Genomic DNA, 27,584 nt, shown 5'->3' on the forward strand with positions numbered 1-27,584 from the left:
TCATGATCTCAATTAAAATTAATAGAACATACCTCACATTTAATTACAATACTCTAAAATGGCCATTTTTCTGAGAAGTGAAAAACAGTACTAATGCACAAAACAAATAGGTTAGAATTTGTACGGTAAATCTCTACCAGCAAAAGTTGGAGGAACAAAGCTGGCCGTAAGCCACCTTTGTACATATCCTAAGTGTTGAACTGATTTACAGCAGCCTTCCCCAGTCTGGTCCCCTCCATCATTGGGCATGCAGACTGGGAATGATCAGAAATGTAGTACAACCTGTTGGAAGGGCATCAACTTGGGGAAGGCTGATTTACAGGATAGTGAAGCTCTTTGGCTGGTAGAAATTTCTAGAGCGTTTTGCAATAGTAATACTCTGGCAATGCTTCCATTGCTATGCCTATATTACAGACAAACTTGTTGGGAAAGTAGTAAGGTCATACGCTAGTCTTCAGTTGAGAGAGTTCTTCTACAGTTTAATTGATCCTTTTTGCTGCTCCAGTCTTCAACATCAGAAGAACAAATCTGTAAAATAATTTGATTGTCCCTTATCGTTTTGTTAATAGCAATGTAAAACCTATTTGAAGTGTCCAGTCCAATCCTGTGCCTAGTTACTTAGGTGTAAGCCTGCAGAGTTCAATGAGACTTAGTTCTCACTAAATGTGTTTAGGATTGCAGCTTTGTAGCATAGAGAATAAACTTTATATCAGCTTCTAGCAAAAGAATGTATAACATTATATAAGGGTGTTCCATGCATAGCTAATAGCCCTCTTTACTTCAACATTTCTATCAACAATTTATCCCATGGATAACCCATGTTCCCAGCTGCTACAATTTATCCCATGTTCCCAGCTGCTACAATAATACTTATTTTAATTAAAAATCATTTTGATATTCTTTCTGTTGAAGTAAGATGTTTCTCATGCAGATGTGCACTGGAATTTTGTTAAGGTGATGGAGCACTGCGTGATAAAATCTGGCAACATCCATCATCAGTGTTCTTAATTCTCTAGGTCTGAAATTGGCCAGCTTAGTCAGGAAAATGATTATGTCTGTGACAGACTTGAGAAAATGCAGAAAAGGAATGATGAATTGGAGGAACAGTGTATCCAACATGGAAGGATGCATGAGAAAATGAAGCTAAGGTAGGAGATCTATTAATTTATCCCTATGTGGTTTACTATAACAAACCTGGTGGGTCCTTTGACGTTCCTACTCTATAATTTCAGGAACATGACCAAAATAGTTCAGACAACAGTTTAATTGTTTTAATGTAGATTGTATAGTTTTCAGTAGATAAGGGGAAAAAAACTATATTAAACATTCATAGTTATTTAAACTATTGAAGCCCAATTTATTTCACATATGATTTTAGGCTGTTTCTGTTTTCTGTACTGTCGCTCAGATGAATTGTCTGAATATGTAATATTCAAATATGTCTGTGTCCTTAGTTAAGCAGCCATTCTCATGTTTATCAGTGGCCATATTTCTCAGAATTTTTTTAGTGTAACATTAGTATCTATTGCTTTATGAACAGAATTGTTTACAGAGTACAGATCTGTAAACTTGAAATTGCTTTTAAATATCAATAGAATGATACCTTTTTAATGTTTTAATAAAAGACTTCAACATACACTTTTTTAAAACCTCCCCACCCAGCTGAGGCCAGCATCAACCTTGAGGTTGGGGATAAGACAGGATAGGCAGCATGCTGTTTCTTCTTAGCACTAACTATGCCCAAAGTAGCTGGGAATGCTGATGAGTCTGTTCTTCTTTCCCCATGCTCCTCTCTGGCTGAGAGAGGTAGATGGTAATGTAATGAGTGTGTGGTTACATCTGACTCAGTGTAACACCACAGAGCAGCAGTTGCTGAAAACTTGCATTGCAGTAGAAATTATTATCATTGAGGCTATTCTCTCCATTCTCATGTGATTCCTCTTTGTATTCAGTCACAAATGAAACCTCTTGCTTGTTGCCTCAGAGGCAGCTGACCTTCTCTAACATGCCATCTGCAGTCACCCCTACATCTGCTTAAGAATTGCCACTTCTCTATTTTTTTCCTCTCACTGAATTTCTAAATGTCTTACTTGGTGTTTATGAATCTTGTCATTTATAATCCTTTGGCCCAATTTCCAGTCCCCTTGGTAATATTCATATCAGAATCTATTAAGTTGTGTTTTAGGAGTCAAGGGCTTTATAAGCAGCAACATGTTTGAGATTACTAATTTGGTGATTTATCCTAAGGTATAGACTCTTCCCTTATAAATTAATTCTCAGTTAGCATTCCAAAAACTAGTCCTCATGATGAGGTAGATCTTTGCTGCCATTCACTGCAGGCAGGGACTCAACTTGACGCCAGGTAGCCAGAGGGCGCTTTCTTGCTTATTTGCTGCTATTTTCAGTCCCAAAGGACTTTCAAAGTGGCTTTAGCTCTGTTTTGTGTCAGTCTCAGTGAAGTGATGTGGGATCTTGGGTGGCTTTCTGATCTAGTAAAAGAAAGGCAGATTTAGATTTTTTCAGCCCTCTTCAGGTTTGTTGAAAAGAAATCTGAAGAGCAGTTCACTCTTTCACCCAGATATCCTGGCCCCAAACCATTTAGAGCACCTTTGCTTTGATGAGTTGTGTTTTTTTGGATTTAGGTTCCTGATAAGTAAGTCTTAGCTAGTTAATTCTATGTTTCACTTTTTTAAAAAAGCAACTGCCCATTTCTGAACTTCTCTCTGATTGGTTCTTGAACCATTATACCCAGGTGGAAACTGGAGTTGATTTAATTCTTTTGCCTAGCGTGATGCTGGTCTTTCTTACCTGGTGCGTTCTACCACAGTTGCAAGGAGATAAAAGGAAGCTCTGGGAAAGGGATATATCCTTCTCTGTAAGTACAAGCCGTAAGCCTGTATTCTCACATGCTCAGGCTAAGAGTTATTATTAATCATGTCAGTAGTGGCAGCTCTGTCTCTGAAATATGCAACAAAGGTTATCTTGCAGTCTGTCCTACCTCAGAAGGTTGGAACTGCGGACTCTTATTTGTCCCACACCCTATGGGAGATGGAGAAGGACAGGGAGAGAGTTTGAGCTACCATTATGTAGGGTGAGGGAAGAGTGGGAGCCCACCTTGTTGGCAGCCCACTTGGTCGTGGCCCTTATAATTTGAGTTATATTTTGGCTGCCTAGAGAGGCCTGCCAAAACCTAGTCCTGTGCCTTTAAAAAATCTTGTTAAATGTTTTATTCTAAAATCAGCTTTTAAAGATCTCATTTTATTAGACTGGTGGTTGTAGAGTTACAGGACTGAGTCTGATTTTAATGATGCTGAGAAGTTGTACTGTCTTGATGTTTTGTTTTTTCTTGGCTTGAAAATTAGTTGCCTTGAGTTTATAGAAAAGGTTGCATATGCTTTTTACGATAAGTGAATGAGAGGCCCCTGGCACCACTGACCCTCAGATCTCCTCAAAGTAAAACTAGTTGATGATTGGTTTATTATATACTTGGATGATAAATGAGTTTCCTAAGCATTACATTAAAAAAGAACACCAATTATAGGAAAAAATGCACTAAGCGTTATGAGAAGCAGAACAGGACAAGAGGAAGAAAGTGAAAGGAAAGGGGAGAATGGAGAATGGCTACTGCCACCACTCTTGGGTGGATTCAGGTAACCACTAATTATATGGCTGCCACTTAAAAACTTACCATGCGGAGAGCAGTGATGTGGGAAGGAAAACATTTGATGACTATATTTTCCACATAATTTTTTCCACTTAAGAAATGCATTGTTTTATCAAATTAATTAGTAACATAATGCATGAATGCAACATAATGAAGTTAGGGAACTGGAGTGGCAACAATACTAGTCAAATCTAAAAAGCAATCTTGTAATGTTTTTTCAGGTGACTATCCTTCGAAAGCATATACATTTATGTACATAGCTCTTTAGGCAAGTTAAAATTAGTATGTTAACAGTTTTCAGTGCCTTTATCCCTTACTTAAAATCTAAATAATGTAAGGGAAGTGTATGGTTTTGAGTTGTCATGTCTAAATTTACAGGTATTGCAGTAAATATAATTTCTATGTAATGTTTGAATTTGCTTGAATATAACATTCAAATCACATTAGGTATGTGTTATTCATTCCTGCCTCCCAATCAAATATTTTGATTCAGCTACTTTGGAAAGACTTTTCACATATTTATATAGTACACAAAAATAACAGGATGTACTTCTAAAAGCTTTGTTTTACTAAATCTAGAGAAATAAACAGTCTAAGCCATTGATTTAGTGCAGCAGAAAATTTTCTGCTTTCAAAATTTTCCAGAAAATCCACGTCACTGGCAGAGAGACAAAATTTGCCACCTCTGGCCATATCATACAACCAGCATTACACACGTGTCCCCGTTCTCAACTTTCTGGCTTTCTTCATATTGTTAGAGCCACCAAACACGATGCTCTAAAATGCCTACCTCATGGTTAGAGGCTGAATCTACTGTCTGAATGAAAGTCCCTTAGAGTGTAAGTTTGCTCAGATTGGTGATGATCCTATATTTTTTGTCTTTCTTAGAGCATAGTAACAACATTTTGCCCTTTTCACCACTGTACTACATAATATAGTATAGTTATCCAAAACAGGCTTTTACAGTCTAAGTAGTTCCTTTTGCATGCTGCATATCTATGTGCATGATTAATATTTTGTTTTTTAAAATTGGCTTCTAACACCTACTTGATCTCTTTCGAGTACCATAGTTCAAAGAAAAGGCCTAGAGGACTGGCAGTTTGGGACAGATGTGTGTCTATTCCTCAGGCATCAGTGGCTGTAAGTTAACAATTTTTTTAAAAAAAGTTACGGCCATCTGTGTAACAAGACAGCAGATATCTGCGCTTGCCTGTTACTATAAATAAGAAGGAATCTTGTCTGACTTTGTAGATGTTGGATTTATAAAGACTCAATGTGTCAAATCCTAACTGTGTGCCATGCTGCTGGGATGTGTTGGCAGCCAAGTACCTGGAGTGGTCTTCCTTTCAGACATTTTAGGGAAGCACAGCATTTTTGGAAAACTGTCTTTCTCCAGCACAACATGTGAGATATGACGTGATCTAAAAAATATATGCACTTCACCCAAGGGAACTGACTGATTTCCCCCTCCCTCCCTCCTACATAGGTAGTCTATATAGCTAAATAATATTAAATCAAACTTTAATTTTTCAAGGGACCAATTTAATCCATTTGAGTGAAATCATAGGTAAATGGTTGCAATGGCCTGCTATTATTTGTATAAATATTATATGTATCATGTGGTTAACTCTGTTGAGAAAATGTGCTGTGGATTAATACAGTGTAGAAATTGAATGATCAATCTTGGATAGCTCCTTAGACATAGCCAGTACTTTCTCGCTACATTTAAAAAAAAAATCCTAGAGCATGATCCAGTCTACCATGTGTGTAGAGGATTTCAAAAGATCAAAAGACCAATCAAGCCCTGTTGTTTTTTTTTCCTGGCCTAGGCACCTATGCATACACATGGGCACACAAACAGGCAGCACAATAAGCTTTTAGAAGGAATGGAAATTTGTCTACACCTCCCATATCTCCATCCACCCTTCCTTCTCATCTTGATAACAAGCAACTTCTGCTCTGCAGTCCATGCACATGTGTAGGCAGGAGGACACAGCACTCTCTTTAGTCTATGGGCAACCTTCACACGAGGGTGTGACACCTGTGCTGGACTGAATTGCACCCCTGCAATTTTACTGCATGGTTTAAATTCAGCAACAGACGTCTCCTATTTCCTAATGGTCACAATGAATGGATATGTTAACAAAGCTTCTTCAGTGCTTCAGAATTTTTCTTCTCTTTCTTGAATATATAGTATTTTTCTTAATGTCTGTGCCTTGGATCCCAAGTCCCGTGAGCGGGAGGAGAAAATGCATAGTGCTGTTCAATGAAGTATTGTATAAGACTTAACAAAAGAGTTGCAGTACCACAACATATCACGGGGTGCATGATAGTATAAGAAGTAGTGAATGAGGAAAATACAGTCTGTAGTGTATTAACTCTTGTGGGACACATAAAGGTCCTGAGAATGAGCTTATGCAAATTAGTTGAAAACAGCCCTTTCATGAGTGGAAGAGGTTTTCCACTAGCAGCACAGCACCTTTTGGATCCAACCCAATATGACCTTGCATGCAATAGAGAATATTTTATTATTGTATTATGTTAGAATCAGAGAAGAGTAACACATAGAAGTTGGCCTTTCATCCTGGTTAAGAGATGCTTGCAAAGTAATGAGCTCAGTAGCATAGACATCAGATGCAGATATTTGACCACAGCCATTGAGAGATGAGTGAGATGGTGCACCCCTGTATTTGATCTGTAGGAATGCCAGGGTCACTTAGCATGGATTGCATTAACATGCATTTGCTGTGGCATCCAGCAATGGCCTGCATGCATGGAAAGGTGCTGCTTTTATGGATTAGGCTTTTTATCACTGATACGCTGTTTAGTTCTGTGATTGCATTTTTATTGTTTTATTACTGAAGTTGTTAGCCACCTTGTACCATCTTTAGGTAGATTTTGAAAATAAATAAATACCGTCTTTGGATTGTCTATCATGGGCAACAGGATCTAGTGTGGGTTTTTGCACAGGGATGCTGTTATGTGTGTGCAAGGATTCTATCCCTTACATAAGAGATGAGCATTGATACTTACCTCAGTACTATTAGAAACATTACATAGGTGGATATTGTTGTAAAAATGTTTTCCTGAAATCACTAGTTCATGCCTAGATAAAGATAGATGAGAAGATTTAATTGCAAATTAATTACTGTACTGATGGGTTGGGCTTTTTTCTAGCTGCTAGACAATAGCATTTTATTGTAACAGTGTATTTTAAAAACTATCATTTACTACAGTCTCTTGTATAATATAACCAAACATTTAATAACTTCTGTTTAAAATGTGAAGTTTTGATGTCATGCAAATTACAGTTAGATTGTTTTTTTTTTAATTATTCTGATCTGTAAATTCAAGAATCAATACTTTAAAAAAGAGTATTAGGGAAAACCTTTTCTTTCATATATATATATATATATATGTATGTATGTATACACATATATGAAATTATGGTTCCAGAATCTGAAAATATGTTTGGCTTTTAGTTAGTGTGTTTATGTATTTGGACTGAGTTCCAAATAACAGAGTAGGAAGTAGAATTTAAAAAGAAATGCTTCCTCATACTTTCCAATGCTTAAATGTAAAATATTTATTATGCGATAATAATTGATCATTTTTATCAAATTCATTTTAAGACTCATTTTAAGATGCTTAAAAACACAAGCCATCTTGGATACAAACACTGAAATAAACTTCGTGTAAATATAAACTACCATAAATAACACTGAAGAATAAAAGTATGATGTATAAGCAGACAACATTAGTGGTATGAAAATACATCGCCTGTAAATTCCACAGTGTGAATAACTGCTGAATGTTTAGACTGTTGAAGAAGGTAATTGTTGCAAACAATCAGCATAAAGAACTATTATGTCACACTTTAAACATTTTACTTGGCAAACATTATTTCTCTTTAATAATAGCACCATTATTTTTGTAGCTGTAACACAGTGTGGGTCATATGATAAGATTATTTATGCCACCCTTTGGACCCACCCATGGACAGAAGAAGTAAATGTCACAAGGAAGTGCCATCCTTCAAGTTCCTAGATACCATTCAGAACTAATGAGCTGCTTGTGACTGTGAGAACAGGACACTTGAGTTATTGTATACATAAGTCTCCTACAATAAATTCAAGCCACGCATTTTCCTTTCTAAGTATGTCTGTTTGGCTGAGTGGAGAACTTCGTATCAAAATCTATTTGCATGGCCCACACTATCAGTATGTTTATCTTAAGGAAAGCGTTAGGCTGCTAATCTAAAATCAAAGGATTAAGCCAATGCAACATAAACCTAGCAGATTTATAGAAGAAAATTATCTAAGTAATATTAGATAACAAGAACAGCATGATATATCCCATTATAGGCATCTGTTTCACAAGCTACACAAGAAATTGCCCATGAGCAGAAGTGCTATAGAAAATACTCTGCTTTTACTTTTAGGTACATACTATGCTATAATTTTGAATGGGACCCTATTTGCTGCTTCTAATAGCATGTTTCTCGTGTTGTGGTTTGTCTTTAAATAGTGGGTATTTAAATACCTGGCCAGTTACAGTTGTCTCACTTTCTACATTCCATGTTGTGGATTCATCTCTGTGTTTAAAGTTCAGTTTCTGTGTGGTATCCCTGTGATATTTCAGGATGCACAGTATGATGTTTTGCAAGTACCAGTCAGAGACAGATCCCACACAGCAGTTCAGCAGCAAATACCCACTTTGAGTATTTAACAATAATTGGGATCTTTCTACCAGCCTTACATGAACTCCAGATAGCAGTAAAAACTAATTACCAACCCATTTGGCAAAGTACTTTAAATGGCACCATGTTTGCTTCTGGTCTTGCTTGAACTGCATGCTCTCTGTGACTCAAGGTACTTGGAAATCTTTTTTTTTCCCCCATAAAGAGGACTTAAAAGGAGCACAGATGAATATGGCACAAAACACTGTTTCACAAGTATTAGAGTAATTGCCAATCCAGACTCAAAATTGCATACTTACTATTAACGGTGTTATTTTTTATACTGGGAGCTTTTATGGAAGTCCTGTTGTTGAGGAACATTCTGTGTTTTTATCCCTATGCTGTTTCATTGAAATTGAGATCTCTGTGCATTCTGGCTGCATGCAACACCAGTGAGAACCCAGGAAGAGGAAAATTATGTATATATGTATGTGCATATGTATGTTCTTATATTTATATCTTGTCAGAAAGCTTACCTGAAGGCTCTTTGGGGAGCTTATGACATGTAATATCTACAATAAAACACCTTGCCCATAGTTTTCCTTTTCTTGGGCTTCTTCATACAGAGCTTTTCTCCTGCTGTTGAGATTGCTCACTCACGGAAGTTTTCAGGCCCTTTAGATGATCCCATGAACCTCCAGGGCGTCTCCTGCACTAAATGACCCTTATTCCATTTTTAAATAGATCGGAGATAATGACATATCAAATTACCCTGCTTGTGTTCTGTTTGAGTTCCCTCCATGAAAAAGGAAAAGCTACAATCAGAGGAGCTAGATCAATGAAACATATGGAAGACTCAGATAAGGGGGAGGAGGAGGGGGAAAGGGGAGGGGGAAAAGGAAGTGTGTGTAAAGGGAGTCCGTTGTGGTCCTGCATTTAAAATGGAAGCAGAAAGCCCCATTTTAAATGCAGGATTTCAGGGTGGTGTAGATATGCTCCTTGTCTGTGCTACTGCAACATGTATTCCCTTCCATTGTTTTCAGCATCACTTATGAAGTGATCAGATACTTTGCACATTTGCTGGGTGGACAAAGTACCAAAATAGTTTTAATGAGTCCTTTACATTGTAATTCTCTTTGGAGTGTGAGAGAGATCTCTTTTAGGCAGCTCAGACAATCAAAGGAAGACATGTATTTTTCTTTGACCACTCCCCTAACCTAGTTCTTGTGTGCTAGGTCAGAGTCTGTGTTCGGTTGTGTAACCTACCACTTGTTTTGTTGCTGGTGCTGCAGGCTGCATTATCAGATGGACTTTCTGGTGCTGAGCTTTGTGATTTGTTTTGGTGAGTCTGTTTGATTATAAAAAGTATATAATTCTCTAGGTTCCACCTTTGTGACCTTTAAAGAACAGTGCATGTCCATGCAATCCTGCTGTGTGCTTCTTCCTAAAAAATTAAATGAGTACTAACGACTATGCATCAATTATTACATCATTTCCTTTAACATTGGAGAAGCACACATTTTCTGTTCGTAAGGCTTGCTAAGGCCTTGAGAGTCTTTGCTCTGATCAACCTGACACAGAGCATATCTGAGTACAACGCACGCAGTAAAAGCAGATGGTTTTAAACATAGCTGAGCAGCATAATTTTTTTCTGAAGCAGCAACAATACATTAAGACTATCTGATTTGTGGTTGCATCTTTGGTTTGGGCAAATGGTATGCAGCTGTAAACTAGAGATTAAACATCTCCTAGTAGTTGGAGGGAATGAACCCAGAGAATAAAGTTCTAATCTGTAACATATGGGTTAGTAACCAGTATACTACATACATTTTCGACATGATCCTACTTGAGCATTACAAATAAGCTACCAAAATGGTGAAATGAGGCATATGTGAAATAGCCTTTAATAGACTGGATACGAATGTAGCTGGCTGTCAAAATGTCAGTCCCATGTCAACAAAATCCACATGATACTGAAGTGTCTAGCATCTTTGGAATTCCATTTTTAGTAGCAACGAGGCATTCCAGGAAGTGCATTTCTGGGGAATTATTGCATTTCTCAGGTGGCTGAAATCACTTGCCCTTCAGCCTTATGCCTTGCAACACACCCGAGGCAAGCAATAATCCCCAGCAAAACTCTGCCTGCCTTGTCTTATTGCTTAATTATTTTACCTGTTTAATGCTGTTAGAACATTTTCAGCTGTTGGGAAAAGGTAATTATCACTAGTCAAATGACACACACTTTTTTGGCTGCCTTACGGATACACATTTTACTGGTACCTTGATACATAATGAAGCCTGATAGCAAAACTTTTGCTTGTCTCTTCTTCAAGCCCCAGCTGTTTCCCTGCTAAATTCATCCCATCTGTCTCCCCCTTCCGTAAGGCTGTAGGCAGTATAGCATAAGTACAGAAGCAGTTCAGTGCTATTTTGGATAAACATAGCTGAAATTTGAATCGTTGCCATTTGCAATGCACACATTTTGTTTTACTGCTGTAAAGAGAGCTGTCAAAATAAAAACTACATGGATAATTCACTGAAATGCAGTCAAATGTAAGGAAGATTAAAGAGGAAAAATATATATATACTTAGGGTCAGTTTTGATATATGCTGACTTGTGCAATGTATGACCTCTTAATGGCAATAAATCTTAAACATATGTTATTGTATACAGAAAACACGCCAGTACAGTGACCAGTATAGGAAATGTCTTATCCCCAGAGTCCAAGGATTTACAGTAATGAATTATGTGTAGTACAAGCAAGTTACAGGATTTTACTTGGGCTTTTTCTCAATCCTATAATATATTGGGGTAATTGGTATCAATCCAAGAGTAAGACCTGCATTTCCATATGTCTCAGGAAAGGAAAAGTATTACAACTACTATTTATGCAACTATTTCCATCTCCCCAGCAAAGATCATATCACATTGCTTTTGTGTAGTTACCTAGACACCTTATGTTCCAGGAAAAGAATGAGCAAATACTGGGTAATATTTGCATTTAGTTATTTCTCTCTCTCTCTCTCTCTCTGCGTGCGTGTGTGTGCATGCGCGCAGGGAAGAAGGTGGTTTAGTAGCCGCTAAGATATCCTTCACTATCCTGGAAGCAGAGTTTTGAATTACAACTTATATTTAATTCTGAAATATATAGATTTCTATAGAATCTAAGAGTGCAGCCTTATGGGATCCCTTGCCACTCTATAGATGAAGTCTCAGTCTATCCTAAGCCCTGCTAGCAGGACCCAGGCAGGGCAAGAAGAATGCTGAAGGCATTTTTGCTTCCCATTCCTCATTTAAGGGTGCAATCCTATGCATGTTTAGGCAGAAAAAAGTCCTACAACTGGCTGACTGAGGCATGCTGGGAGTTGTAGAATCTTTTTCTGTCTAAAAATGCATAAGATTGCACCCTAAAAGTATTTTTAGCTAGATGGGCCTCTGAGCCCATCTAGCTTGCTTACCTTCGCAGGGGCAGGTACAAAGAGGTTCTAGGATCCTGTGGAGCCTGGTCTTTCTTTCTCCCTCCTCTCTCTGCCCACCAGCATGCCCCCTTTGAACCCCCTGCATCCTCTTCCAAGGAGGAGATCCACAGCATCCTGTGGCATCCAAGATGCTATCTAGGGGGCATAGGATTGTTCTGCCCAAGTCTTAAATGTTCTCTTTTGAACTTGTAAAATCTCTAACAGTATGGCTACTAACTTTCCTACTTTAATTTCTTAACATCACAGTTTATGAGGCAATTGTGCAGTTTCTCTACACACAGCTGGTTTGTAAACTCTTCCTTACTATATAAATCTTGTTTCTTTAAATATTTTTCCCAACAGGATATTTCATCAAGCTGATGTTACATTTCTGACCAATAGGTTTTCAAAATCGTTGATGAATATATATTTTTTATTTTTTTTCCAGTTGTATTGTCTCTAATCAAGTAGTGCAATTTCCATTATACATCTGACCTTTCATTTATTTTAAAGATAACTCTTCTGAATGGACCTCTGTCCATAATATATAACTTTCCATTTATTAGTACTCGAAGTATGATCATGCCCATGTTTGAACATCACTTTTCTGTGCTTCTGAAGGTGACTCCCTGATCCTGTTCACCCAGGACAGTAACTCTTTGGCAAAGGACACTAAAACCTGGGATTCCCACTTTTCCAAGGCTGGATTTGTATGGCTTAAATTAAGCAAGTGTTTCCAGGGGTGTGCCTGGGATCATGAGAAGAGTGGGTGCACTGAACGTGATGAGTGAGAACACTGCTTTCATTGTTTCTGGGTCCCACATAGTGTCCCTCTATGATTTGGTCACTCCAGGCAATAATAGAACCATAATTAGCCCAAATTCCCAGTTCTTCTGCCTCAGTTGAGAACCTTCAAAATGTTGGAATTTAAACACCAGCATGAACAAAGAAATGTCCCCTGGGAAATGCAGATTTTGTTTTTGATCAAGGAATTAGGGAAACTTGAGAAGGAAGATGGTGATTCTTACAGCAGACTGCTGAAGTACAGGCTGTGATACAGAAAACTCTAAAATTCTCACATTCTTTAGAGATGCCATTAGAAGCAAGGTAGACTTAGCATGAGGAACAGTGGCTTTATATGAAGAGATTGCTCTTCATGTGAACCAGAAATGTAGACTCCTGCTGCATTGATCACATATTGTAACATCATCATCTAACCAGAAATCTCCAAATGTTCAAACACTGCTTTCAGTTAAGAGATTATTAATGCAAACACAGTTTGACTAATTAATTCTGACTGTAATTTTTTGAGAGCAAGCTTTAGGAGTAGCTTAAAAACACTGTTTAATGTGTAGCTTGATATTTTACAGATGTGGGTAAATGGTTTCATACTTTACACATATAAAATGACACTTTGCCACAAGTGAAGTAATGCCTATGATACTGTTGAACACATTTTCAGGGATGCCTAATTAGTACCTGGAAGTCAGTAAACAGCACAATATAGTTGAATGAATAAATCCTCAGTAATTACTCAGTAGATGTTTAAAAAGATACTAGATTGTTAGGTTGATAGTTCTACTTTTAAGTAGAAAAGTAGTTTTACTTTTAAGGAGTAAAACCTTAAAACAGTGCTGGAATATATGGAAAAAATTATAGTAGGATATAAAAAGCATAACATCTTCTACTCACCTGTCTTTGTTGCTGCCCTCTTTGTTGTTGTTGTTGGTGGTGGTGGTGGTGGTGGTGCTAGATTGATAATTTATTGTATAGGAGATTTATATCCCATCTTCCAATGCATTTGCATTGCTCAGGGTGACTAACAACAAAAGAAACAGGTTTATTGCAGCATAGTAGAGTCCATTTCATCAGATGCATGAAGTGTTATTCTCAGTTGGCAGGTATATGTACATACACAGCTATATATAAAGAAAGAGCAAAGTGGAGCTAAATGGCAATGTGAATAAAAAACAGTATAATAGAAAAATATAATCAGAAACCATAAAAAATTTCACAAACAAGGGATAAAAACCAAGGTGTTTTTTATTGTAGGTCTTGACTATAGACACAATGAACCTTGTGTCTTCTGTGTGGTAGCTAGAAACATGCAGATATGTGTAGTGGTCAGTGGATTTCTGGTAGAAGATGTTGCTTATGTGTCCATTGTATAGTTGCACAGTAATGTCCAGAAAATGAACCTGCTGCTTGAGATTTGAGCCTCAAATCTCAAGGACCTCCTCGCCTTGGGTCTAGTAGAGGAGAGGCCTTTATTCTAAGTCAGCCATAAATTTGTGGAGCCATACAAGCACCTATAGCAGTGCCATTGACCTGAAGATGCAAGTCCCCCCACATCTGAAATAACTGTGAGTGAGGACAAAGTAGCAAAGCTTCATGGCCAGATATGCTGTAGCATCATCAAAGATAATATTCCTGATGTCTTGCAGTCCGTCTTTGTAGGGAGTGTTGATGTACAAAGCCTTAACATCCATAGCTACCAGGATGATATTTTCTGGGAGGTTGTCAAAGGATGATGTATTCTAGACTCTTGCCTTTGAAGTAGTTCTTAGTGCAGCCAAATGTAGCTTTGTCACTAAATGTATTTATTTTATGTATTTAGAATATTTTTGGATTGCCTCTCCACTCAATGAGCAGAGAGGTGACGTACAATAAAAATACAAGCATTAAAATATACAAAACTACAGAACACTAAATACTTGAAAACCAGAGATTAAAAAACAGATAATGGCACTATTAAAAGCTGGAGGACATTTTTCTGCCTAAATATGCATAGGATTGCGCCTTTAAGGCTTTATAGTATATTGGTAAGAACCAGCATTTTGAATCGACCTTGAAAACTAACTGGAAGCCAGTGCAGCTGTTTCAAGACTGGTGTTATATCACCTGTAAAATGCTGACCAAACAAACATCTGGCTGCCGTGTTTTGCACCAGCTGAAATTTCTGGCCAGTCTTCAAGGGCAACTCCATGCAGAGCACATTACAGTACTATAAAAGTGAGGTGATTAAGGCCAGTGCAGCACAATTAGAGAATACATTCCTAGACTTGTGGTACATTTTTGTGCAGTATTTTGGCATGTAATTTTTATATACCATCAGGGCCAGAAATATTGGAACAAGGATAACTGTTTTGGCAGTTGGCCTCTGTACACCACCACATTGAAGTTGAAAGGAAACACACCCAGATGGGAGTGAAGTCAGGACTTTCAGCTGTAATTCAAGGAGTCTGACAAAAGTGGGGCACTAACCATTCAGGAAGTATAGCCAGTGGCATACACACACACACATCGTTGGTGGCTCATAAGTAATGGAACAAATGGCTGACAAGCAGCTGCATGGCCAGGTGTGGCCTATTTCCTGGGTACCCCATGACCAATCAAGCAGATAAAAGGCCTGGAGGTGGTTCTGAGTGTTACATTTGCATTTGGTAGCTGTTCACTGGAACTCCCAACATGAGGTCCAAAGAGGTGTCCATGCAAGTGAAGGAGGCCATCATTAGGCTGAGGAAACAAACCCATCAGAGAGACAGCAAAAACATTGGGAGTGGCCAACACAACAGTTTGGAACATCCTGAAAAAGAAGGAATTAACTGGCAAGCTCAGCAACAGCAAAAGGCCTGGAAGACCACGGAAGACAACTAAAGTGGATGACCGCAGAATTCTGCTCATGGTGAAGAGGAATCCTTTCATAACATCTAACCAGGTCAAGAATGCTCTTGAGGAGGTAGGCATGTCATTGTCAACATCTACAGTCAAGAGACGGCTTTATGAATGTAAATACAGAGGCTTCACAACAAGGTGCAAACCACTGGCAATGCTCAAGAACAGACAGGCCAGATTAGCCTGCCAGCAAACACCTAAGAAAGCCTGCCCAGTTCTGGAATACGATTCTTTGGACTGATGAGACCAAGATGAACTTGTACCAGAATGATGGGAAGAGAAAAGTATGGAGAAGGAAAGGAACAGCTCATGATCCAAAGCATGCCACATCATCTGTCAAACATGGTGGAGGCAGTTTTATGGCATGGGCATGTATGGCTGCCAATGGAACTGGGTCACTGGTGTTTATTGATGACCTGACTGCTGATAAAAGCAGCAAGATGAATTCTGAAGTGTATAGGGCTATACTTTCTGCTCAGATTCAGCCGAATGCTGACAAACTGATAGGACACCACTTCATATTGCAGATGGATAATGACCCAAAACATACAGCAAAAGCTACCTGAGAGTTTCTCAAGGCAAAGAAGTGGGATGTTCTTCAATGGCCAAGTCAGTGTCAGGAGCGCCCTAGCTGCCTCTTGCAGTTCCCTCCAATAGCCAACTCAGGACACAGACGACGAGGATTCTTTCCAAGGCTTTATTCCTTTATTACTTTATGACTCTTTCAGATACTAATCGCTAGCGACTAAGCAAGGAACAGCACTGGGAAAAGATAGCAGAGTAGCCTAAGATCCAGGTAAGGCAGTTGGTCCCCGTTTGAAGGGGAACCACGGGAAGACTCTGAACTTATGGGCTATGGAGAAATCCTCCCTCTTTCCCTTGGGTCCTCGGGACGCAACTGTTGTTTGAGTGCCAAATGAGCGGTACGCCTCCTTTCGGTGCCCTCCATCTGTCGTCGCTCCCTGCATCTGCGCCGAGTATGCAGCAAGCCCCCCTCCAGTGCTCTCTCACTGCCAGGGTCACTATCTATCCCAGGAATGCTGGCAGGAGGAATCTCTGCCAGCTGCTGTGCCTGTGAGAGATGAGCGAGCTTCTTTCCCATGGATTGCTGTTCCTCCTCAGAATCAGAACTGCTCTGGGGCTCTATTGGCTCAGTTTCCACCCTGACAGTCAGTCACCTGATCTCAACCCAATAGAGCATGCTTTTCACTTACTGAAGCCAAGACTGAAGGCAGAAAGACCCACAAACAAGCAGCAGCTGAAGGCAGCTGCAGTAAAGGCCTGGCAAAGCATCTCGAGGGAGGAAACTCAGCATTTGGTCATGTCCATGGGTTCCAGACTTCAGGCAGTCATTGACTGCAAAGGATTTTCATCCAGGTATTCAAGGCGATCCTTAAGTTTGAAATGATGTTGGTTTGTTCCATTACTTATGAGCCACCAACGATGAGGGTGTGTGTATGCCCCTGGCTGTACTTCCTGAATGGTTAGTGCCCCACTTTTGTCAAACCCCTTGAATTACAGCTGAAAGTCCTAGCTTCGCTCCCATCTGGGTGTGTTTCCTTTCAACTTCAATGTGGTGGTGTACAGAGGCCAACTGCCAAAACAATTATCCTTGTTCCAATATTTCTCGCCGTGACTGTATAACCATAACCATCAACAATTGTCTTCTTTGCGATATGTTTGATAGGGTTTCACATTGTAAGGAAGAACAGCCCCACAGAAAGAAACTAAATCATAACTCAAAATTATTATAAAAACTATTTTATTATATTGTAAGGTTGATTGGAGGAATGAAAAAAATATTCATATACAAAAGGCTCCTGAGTAAATTGAGCAGTCATGGTATAAGAGCTCCTATTATGGATTGATGACTAGTAGAATAAACAGAAGCAGAGAATATGAATAATTTGGTTTAAAAACAGAATTTAAAACTGAGAGCCTTAAAACAGGGCTTCTCTTTAGACCTGGCTACACTGTAAAAACTCTCGAACATGGAGAGAGTCAAGGAGGCAACAGAAAGGACTGTGACCCCAAAAAGTTTTAAAAGGCAGCTAAAAATGGATGCACTCGCGACTTTTGGTGGGCGATTAATAAATTTAATAAAATAAACAAACAAACAAGCACAATTTGTGACATTGCACAACATCATTACTAATCGTGGGGCATATCAGCCCTGACTTTCTGGAGCCTGAGTCAACATGAGATAACTTAACTGGCAAGGTTTTTAAATCATTGATTATAAATAATTAAGCAACACATTCTTGCTCACAACAGTAGAGTTCCCACCCCCACCCTGCCAAGATGCACCTTTTCTGGTCCCTCTGAAAAATCCATTAAATGGGTGGATTATTTTCCAAACTTGTTTTGACATATTAATCATAATGGTGCTAGGAAACATGGCTGCAAGCACAACATTCCCAAGTCATTAGCAACTCTTGTCCCTAATGCATGAGAGGAGACCCTCATTTCCCACTGTTTAACTCATCCTGGCAGCTACTGATGTAAGCAAACAAACAGCTATGGGTCAACTCACAAGTGGATTCCTCTGGCAATACAGTACAGCTCAGTTGTTTCATAGGGGACTACAGGACCAGGAAAACATGGGGCAACTTTGCTGGTCCCAGGCACTTTATCCTGTGCCCCTGGATTTGGGCCTGAAAGATCAAGGAAAACTGTGGGTGCATGGAGGGTAAGTTGTAAGCAAGCACAATTTGTGACATTGCACATCATTGCTGATCATTGGTCATGTCTGTTAGGCATTAGCCTTAGCTTCCAATTTCCCAGCTTTGTGGAGCTTGAGCCAACATGAGATACCCTTAACTCTGTGGCAGGTTTTTTGGTAGCTGAGTATAAATGAATGGTATGACTGCATTTGGAATACCATGTACAGTTCTGGTCATTACATCTAAAAACAGAAATTGTAGAGTTGGAAAAGATACAGCAAAGACAACCAAAATGATCAAGGGGTTGGAACAGTTTCTATATGAGAGAACCTAAAGTGTTTGCATGTTTTTTAGCTTAGGAAGAGAATGACTAATGGCATGGGGAGGACACACATAATACAGATTGTTCAAAATTGTGCATGGAATTTTTCTCCCAATTGGTAATTGATTCAGTCCAGACAAAAGAGATGCTTTTTCATATAAAGTGTAACTAATGTATGGAATTCACTTCCATAATGATCTGGTTCACATGTCACGGCAGCAAATTGTGGGTTATTTAACCCACGATTTGTGGGGATGCATGCTGCATGCAAGCTGCATCCACTTTCTGTAAACAAACTCTGATTGGTGTGATTGGAGGTTGTCAGCATGACATGCAAACCTGGACTACTGGGTTGTTTAGGAGCTAAACAACCCAGTGGTTAACCCATGGTTTGTTGTTGGGTTAATTGCTGGGTTGTTTAGCCCTTCAACAACTAGGCACTCTCGATTTGCACATCACACAGGCAACCTTCAATTGCGTTGACTGGAGGTTGTTTGCAGAAAGTTGGTGTAGCTCGCCTGTGGTGCACATCCAAGCAAATTGTGGATTAAATAACCCGAAATTTGCTACCCTGACATGAAAATTAGTCCAATATGTTCTGATGGTATCTGGGTTAGATGGTTTTTAAAACCATCTAACCCAGATGCCATCAGAACATATTGGGCCAATTTATCAAAGTCCAACATATTGGACTTAGATAAATTTATGGATAATAGGTCTACCAACTGCATTTAGCCATGCTACCTAAATCAGAACTCCGTGTTCAGATGCAGTATGCTACTGAACATGTCAGTTTAGATGTAGTAGTAATAGTAGTAGTAGTAGTATACCCCGCCTTTTTCCCAGGGCTGGGACACAAGGTGGCTTACAAAAATTAAAACATATACAAATAAAAATTAATTGTATATAAATTAACATCAAACAGTGGTTTTGTGATACATGAATAAGTCCTGTGCCAGCCCATGCTCTCCTCCCTCTCTCTCCTTCTCTCATGAGCCTCAGTTTCTTCTCTCACTTCCAATTTAGCAGAAAAAATTTGCACAAATCATGTTTTTCCCCCCACAAACCAGGATCTAAACTATAGTTTGGATTTGCAGTCCTGATCTGTGAGCATACTATATTCAAAATATTTACAATATCTGCACACCAAAACAAACTTTTGTTTTAATTTTGCCTTGCCGGTCTGGTGCCCATGGCTCAGCTGGCTGGATTATTGGGCCACAATGATAGCCACTGTGATTTTGTTATACAAAACAGATTTTACTTACTTCAGTGCCCATCTGTAATGAAAAATGTCCCCTACTGCCATTGGTGTGAATCACTTGACACTGCTGACCCTTTTCCCATCTCAGTTCATCTAAAATGCCCTCTCAAAAACTGGGCAAACCCCCAAAAGGAGAAAGGAGATGAGTTCTAGTTTCTGCACTTTCTTTTTTGATAGTGATATTTAATGGTTTTAAAATCCTGACTCATATAGCCTCTTGTAGCAGTGAGAAATCCAACTTTCACTTTATTTTTTTTAAAGTAGTACACTGTCCCCTGTGGTTTCACAGATGAGTTTGAATACAGATTTGAAAAATCACAGAGGAGACAATTAATAAAAAGTGACCCATATTATCACAGAAGTTGTAAGTTTGCATAGCAAGAACTTTCAGATGCTGATTGAAGGTACCATTTTTGAAATAGCAAGACGTCAGAATAAGATAAGCAGACTGTCATCTGTGAGATTCAGGAAAATCAGATTACAGAGCAATCTTATGGGTGTGTGTGTGTGTGTGGGGAGATTCTCTGCTGGAGATAACACCATTTTCTAGGCCCAGCCTGCTCACTGTGGCCAGGGCAGGAGGTGGGGGGTAGGGTTGATTTGTTTCCCCTCCCATTATCCCCAGGGCTGGTATATTATTGGACCCTTTTCAGGTGGTGGATGTCAGGGAAACACGGTGGCATAGATTCCAGTTGGTCCTTGGCCTCCCCCAGCACACCCCTGAAACACTCCTGGAGCTCCGTTTCAGCTCCCATCCCAGGAGAACACTGCTGGTGGGACATTCATGCCCATGGAATTTTCCAAGGGTGTACATGGGGAGGGGTCCCTCTGGCGGTGTAAGGACCATCCCCCCCCCCCCCGCCAACAAGTCTCTCTCCACTGTGAAAGTGGCACCCAGTCTGCATCCTGCAGTCCCTCGGCTGGCCAAATGCTGGCTGTAGGATTCCACCTTTAATGTACAAACTGTAATTTATTGCATATTAACTGTAGTTCTCTACCTCATATTTCCATTACATGTTTCAGGAATAGCTGCTGTATCTGTGTGCTATTCCTTTCCTTCTTAGTAAGTATATGAACAGCTATGCTGGATCAGACCAAAGGTTTATCTAGTCCAACATTCCGATCACCCAGTGGCCAACCATGGGAAGCAAGGCATGAGCACAATAGCACCCTGTTCTGTGATTTTAAACCCTCTTAATGTAGATGTAAAACTTGTAGGACTGCATCCAAAGTTAAAGATTTTCATGGACTAATAAGTTGAAAACCTACTTGAGAGATGTGCATGTTTGTGTAGTGGTTTTTAACAGCCCTTGCAGCTGAAAGAAAAAGGTACCAGGCAGTGATATGAAAAGAGAGAGCTTCTCTTCTGCTTTGCTTCCATTCAAATAGCAAGTGACGTTAAACATTTATTGCTAACGTATATTTGTATTTAGTTACAATTGTCTTAAAATGTAAATGTATTAAAAATGAGTTAGAGCTCCTAAAAGAGGATTCACAGGTTGTCATCCCCTTTTACCTGAGAAAGTCAGCTGTTAGTTAATCAGCAAACAAAAAAAAATGCTATAAACACCTGCATATCTGGAATACTTCCAGAAAGTCTTTAGTTGTATTTGATTGTAGAAGAGTACTGCCTCTCGCTCTTCAGTAGCCTTATAAAAATATATTCTCTGACTCCGAAATCTTTCACCTTTTGATTTCTATGATATGTTAATAAGATTTACATGTTATGGCCATAACAGGTATATCTTGTTTTTGGGTCACTTTGCATTAAAGGAAGGACAAATCATGGAGGGAATTCAAGATGGGAGTTTCTGGGATGTAGCTATAAAAGTGATTCACAGCCATACAAATTGAAAACCTTGGAAATTATTAATGAGGATGACTGGGATATCACTAAGTGGAACAGATTTTCACATATTCCAAAGGGGAGCACCTGCACCTTAGAACTAGAATTGTGCTCTGGGCAACCTGCTCTTTTCCAGCACTTTGGCTGCTTTGGCACAAGAAAAAGTTTGCACAGTAATAGCTAAAGCAGTTTCCGGAGTTTCTTGACATCTCCTCATCCATACACACAAATGCACTTTGCTAATTGGTTAGCACAAACTAACACGGCTATTCCTGTTGCTGTGAAGAAACCATGCTAAGGTCTATCTACTACCCAACTCCATTCCCCCCGCCCCCCAGCCCTGGACTTTTGTGTAGCACTCCTGCACTGCATAGGTGCTGTTAGTAGGTGCAGCAGTATGCTGATACTCTGGAGGCAGCTGCAAGCACTGAAGCAAAAAGCATGAGTTAGCCCCTTTGCAGTGCCACTTGGAGCTTACAGCCCGGTTGTCTGCACAGCAAGGCATAGGATTGGTTTCTTGAGGTTCTTCAACTTGGAAAGCCTCGTAAGACTGAGCCATTGTTTGGCTCATGTTTGAGTACTCTATACTTGTTGTATTTTTAGTATGTGAAATGCAGTTTTTTAAAAAGTGGAAACATCAATTTTTTCCTCTCACAAAAACAGCTAATGGGATTTTTCTGTAACTTGCCAGAAATATTCATTTCCAGGCAGAGAGCAAGCGTGGACAATTTCACACTTAACGATGAACATTTCAGAAAGTTCTGAGTGCTGGAAAAGGAAGTGTTATACTGAAAATTACAGCTGGCACTATTCTCTATCAATCAATATTCATTTGAACAGTTAGCTGTTGATCTAAGGGAGCAAATGCCATCCTGTCAGAAAGGGTGTGTGTGTGCGGGGGGGGGGGGTGTCCTTCCTGACTTTTGAAGAGAGAATGACTTCTTTGTGTAATGCATGTATATAACTATTCTGCTATGTGTTCAAGTGGATTTTTAGTATAGTGGTTATGTACCTACTTATGCACACAGTAGACATGCTTAACATGAAAATTCATTAATATAATATGCATGACTGCTGGTATTTTGGGCAAAAGAAGCATTTATGTGCATTGGTTCTCATTCTTACTTACCTCTGTTCAGACATACAGCCTAATGCTTGAAAAATGGCTGCACTGCATGAATGGTGAATTTGATCACTGCTGCCCACCGGCTTATTCAAAAACAATGTGCCAGGCAGTTTTTGAATATCCAAGCTGTGGCCACAGCTTGTCATGTCATCTGAACCCCGGGGACTGTGAGTTATGTGAGGGTTAAACAATAGACTATGGGTTATGCGGGGGTTGTTTAACACTCATGTGACCCACAGCCCCTGGGTTCAGATGACATGACAAGCCACTGCTTGAAAATTCAAAATATCCACTGGAATGCACCACAACCCAACATGGCTTAAGCCTGGCCAGCATTAATATAATTACACGCGCCACGTTGTGGGTTGCCCTGTTGGCTGAGCCCGGGGTGTGATGTGGGCATAGAGAATTTTCACCCACCCTACAACCCATACTGCAAGCCGCACTACGGCACTACTCCCGTGCTGGGTTTGGATGACATGGCAACCCGTGGAGCGGGTAATTAGAGTAATCCCAGTTGCATGACCGGCATGTGCGAGGGTGGGGGAAACAACTGATGCTGCATTGTTTCCCCCACTGATTGTCCAAACCCGGACTCTGTGTATTGCATTTCTTTGTGAATAGTGGGCATACTCTGGGAGAGCTGGCACAACTTCTGGAACTTTTTGATTTCCATAGCTTTTACACAAGCTGCGATCCATATCCCACTGCTAGTCTAAATGCCTACGCAGTGCTAAGAGCTAAAGAAACAGGCCAAGAAGTCAGAACAGGAGGAAGCTGGCCAAGTGCCAGATCCTTTTGACCATTTCCCCCTTGATTATCAGTGTCAGGATAATGTGGGGAGGGGGGGGCTCTTGTTTTTGTTATTATGTTTATTACATGTTTTCCCCATTCTCCTGTACAATACAAACAGTAAACCCTCCCTGCCCCTCCTACCTCCATTCCCTCCCCTTTAGGTTTTCCCCTCCATTCTTCATATTGTCCTGAATTTAAAGAGTAAAGGTTTCATGTATATAAGTAAAATCATTAAGCAAAAATTGGATAGTTACATAGAAAGAAACAAATAAAAATACACTAAAATAAAATAAAAGGGTTGTGTCATTCACATCTCTGTAGTAAGTCACTTTCATCTCTGCAAGCTTCTTGAGCGGATCTTTTAATAAATAATGACTGCAGGATTGGGCTGAAAGCATGAAACGTGTAAGCAGCATGAAAGATTGGTCTTGCAATATAGACTGTTGAAAGATTTTGGTCAACAAAGTTGAGTAAATATAGTGATCAATACTGGATATACATTTTGAACAGTTCAGATGCATGAATTGTAAAGAATATTAAAATACTAACTTGACATAACAGTATATGCACCCAGTGTTCAACATCATTTGTTTCTCTCTGAACCATGTGTAGCTACATGTTTTCCTTTGGAATGTAAGCATCATCATTTATCCTTTGTTGTTGTTCAATCGTTCAGTCGTGTCCGACTCTTCATGACCCCATGGACCATAGCACGCCAGGCCTTCCTGTCCTGCGCTTTCTCCCAGAGTGTGCTCAAGTTCCTATTCATTGCATCGGTGATGCTATCTAGCCATCTCATCCTGTCGTCCCCTTCTCCTTTTGCCTTCAGTCTTTCCCAGCATCAGGGTCTTTTCCAGAGAGTTTTCTCTTCACATTAGGTGGCCAAAATATTTGAGCTTCAGCTTCAGTATCTGTCCTTCCAATGAGCAGTCAGGGTTGATTTCCTTTAGGATGGACTGATTGAACCTCCTTGCAGTCCGGGGACTCGTAAGAGTCTTCTCCAGCACCACAGTTCAAAAGCATCAATTCTTTGGCGCTCAGCCTTCCTTATAGTCCAGCTCTCACAGCCATACATTACTACTGGGAAAACCATAGCTTTGATTAGACGGACCTTTGTCGGCAAGGTGATGTCTCTGCTTCTTACTATGCCGTCTAGGTTTGCCATAGCTTACTGAGGTTTATCTACTAGGAAATTTCTTTCTGCAGCCTACCTTGTTTATCATTCCAACACTACCAGTTTTCTTTTGTGTTCGAAATTAGTTGTCTAAAACTTTACAAGTTACTTAAAACAATAAACTGCTAGAAAATATTATAAGTAGATTTCATTTTTTGCAGCTTGTCTTGCTGCCAGCTGGATTCCCATAAAAGCAGCCTGGGTGCATGCATGCCAGTGCAACCAGGATTTTAACAGTGTCAATAATCCTTGCTCATCATACTTCTCTACCCCCCTTCCAAATCTGTGTCAGTGTATTCATGCAGATTTACTTGCATATAGACCTTCATTCTGCTGGGTAACAAAGCAAGGCTTCATTTATTCTGGCTTCCCATTTTGATGCTTGCTTGATTTATCCCTAACAAATGAAACTCTGTCCCCCTCTTCAGTGAATTAGCTGCTTGTGAATAAAATTTCTGATGCTTTGGTGTCTGAAGTGGTAAGGATTAGAATCATGAAGAAGCACTTAGTAGCTTTTCATTCCTTTTATTTTACTGCTCTATTCCTAATTATTGCTTAGAGAATCAAGCCACTGTAAAAAAAAGTTTTCTTTTTTACATATATATGAAATATTAAATCTACTCCTTTAACTGCTAACAATATTAAAATTACTTGCTCCTTTTTTTCTTTTTTGGAGAACAGGGAGCCTTGGAGGAAAGAAGTAACGTACAAGCAGATGTGCTGCTAGATCTACAGGCTTCTGCCAACCATATGGCATCTTAAAGAAAGATGGTTGGAGCGTCTGGATTAGCAAAGAGTTGGGATGGAAAGCCATGTGTCGTGTTGGTACAGGCAGTTGTTTTAGCTCTCTGTAAAAGGCTTCAGGAGATTGTGTAATGGAACAAATGGTACTGCAAGCCTAGTAACAGCCTTACCGCTGCTGGAGAGGCAATTGGCCCCCAGGCACCTACTGCTTCATCCTTTTTCTCTCCCCCCCCCCTCATTTCTGTATTCTTTTCCATGTATTGGAAACGCCATGACTTGATTTCTCAACTTTTTTTTCTACACAGTAAGCTGCTGAGACTTTCCCCCTTGTTTATACACCTTTATTTATTTCCAGCCCCTGAGAGAACCTGCAATCAGCTTTACAATTGAAGATATTTGGTCTTTGATAGAGTTTACAATCCATGATTTTCAATCAGGTTGTGCTGTGTTGGTGGACATTTTGCTTTTTAATTGGGAGGTGGGGAGAGAATAGCATTTAAGTGTGCCAGTTTGGCATTGCCATTAATTTGCCACCTGTATCTTTTTACTCCAGAGCAGTCCAAAAACCCACCCATGTTGATACATTCAAATTTGATGGCCCGCACCCAGAGACTGATGAATCCGGATGGATTTTTGAGGTCTCTTGGGGATTTTCCTGCAGGCTTAGCCGGCGGTCCTGCCAAGGTCCTGGTCACCGCTTGGAATGAGGAGATGACCTGGGCTATTGATATGATTGCTCCCAAACATCCTCTCTCTAGTCAGAGAACCGTGTCAGCTCCTTGGTATTCTGAGGAGCTGAGGGCGATGAAACAACTGTGTCGACAATTAGAGTGCAAATGGAGAAAGACTCAGAATGAATATGATTGAACACAGCTAAGAATCCACTTGCAATCTTATTCTGTGGTGGTGATGGTGGCAAAAAAATCCTACTTCTCCGCCACCATTGCATCTGCTCAGTGTCGTCCAGCAGAGCTCTTTCGTGTGCTTTAAGGCGTGTTTGGTGTAGGCCTTGGAACACAAGAACTTGAACCCTCAAAGGACTGCCGTGAACAATTTGCCAGACACTTTGCAGATAAAATCACTTATATTCGTGCTGACTTTGATGCCATTGTTTTGACAGAGTCTGATATGGACAGGGCTAGTGCACCATCTAGTCATGTTATGGGTACCTTTCGGATTGTGCAACCTCAGGATATGAACAAACTGCTTGGAGGACTGAGGTCTACTACGTGCCCTTTAGATCCTTTCCTATCCTGGCTTGTGAAATCTGCCAGAGCTGGGATGAATATCTGGACCTCTGAGGTGGTAAATGCCTCCTTGAGGGATGGCGAGGTCCCCGCAGCTTTGAAAGATTTGCCGAAGAAACCAAATTTAGATCCTATGGTTCCAGATAATTACCGCCCTGTGTCAAATTTGCCATTCTTGGGCAAGGTGCTGGAGCATGTGGTAGCCTCACAACTTCAAGCCGTTTTGGATGAAATTGGAATGGATCTAAAATGGATTTAGATCCATTCCAATCAGGTTTCAGGCCTCGTTATGGGACGGAAACAGCCTTGGTCACCCTGGTTGATGACTTACGCTGGGTAATGGATGGGGGGAGTGCAACCCTGTTGGTTCTTCTGGAACTCTCAGCGGCTTTCGATACCATCAACCATGGTATCCTTTTGGATCATTTATCTGGATTGGGCTTGGGAGGCACAGTTTTAAAGTGGTTCCGGCCCTTTCTGGAGGAGCAGTCTCAGAAGGTGGTGCTGGGGGACTTCAGTTCTACCCCATGGCCATTAGTGGGGTGCCATGAGGCTCTATCTTGTCTCCCATGTTTCCCATACTGGGGGAAGTCATCAAGAGATTTGGGCTGAAATGTCATCTGTATGCGGATAATACTCAGCTCTACCTCTCATTCCCATCTGCACATCCCAAGGAGGCTATGGAACTCTTGAATCAGTGTCTGGAGGCTGTTTTGGGATGGATGAGGGTGAACAAGCTAAAACCTAATCCAGACAAGACAGAGGTACCGTGGGTTGGGAAACCAACTACTTCAGATGGAGGTTTACAACTGGACTTAGATAGGGTTGCGCTCCCCCTGAAAGACCAAGTGCGCAGCTTTATTTTATTTATTTTTTTATGAATGTATGTATGTATGTCATTTCTATATCGCCCAATAGCTGAAGCTC

General features: G+C 40.1%; 1 protein-coding gene across 23 annotated transcripts in view; it reads left to right on the plus strand.

Moving 5' to 3' along the window:
• Positions 1-27,584, plus strand: part of SDCCAG8 (SHH signaling and ciliogenesis regulator SDCCAG8) — a 175,608-nt gene that overhangs the window by 96,136 nt on the left and 51,888 nt on the right. For 12 of the 23 annotated variants that reach the window (XR_014786806.1, XR_014786807.1, XR_014786805.1 and 9 more), the window contains one exon: positions 1,017-1,148. The exons of 6 other annotated variants lie outside the window; for them this stretch is intronic. Coding sequence is in view for 14 of the 17 variants with exons in the window: in XM_084828224.1 (XP_084684350.1) it covers positions 1,017-1,148 (132 nt within the window). In the remaining 3 variants the exon portion in view is untranslated. Of the gene's footprint in view, positions 1-1,016; positions 1,228-2,752; positions 2,860-25,347; positions 25,483-27,584 lie in introns of those variants that run through there. 5 more of the 23 variants (XM_084828226.1, XM_084828237.1, XM_084828227.1 and 2 more) reach the window with 5 other exon arrangements.

This window comes from Heloderma suspectum, chromosome 1 (assembly GCF_057233095.1).
Source record: "Heloderma suspectum isolate Gila_16-S chromosome 1, 16-S_ref, whole genome shotgun sequence".
Taxonomy (NCBI): domain Eukaryota; kingdom Metazoa; phylum Chordata; class Lepidosauria; order Squamata; family Helodermatidae; genus Heloderma; species Heloderma suspectum.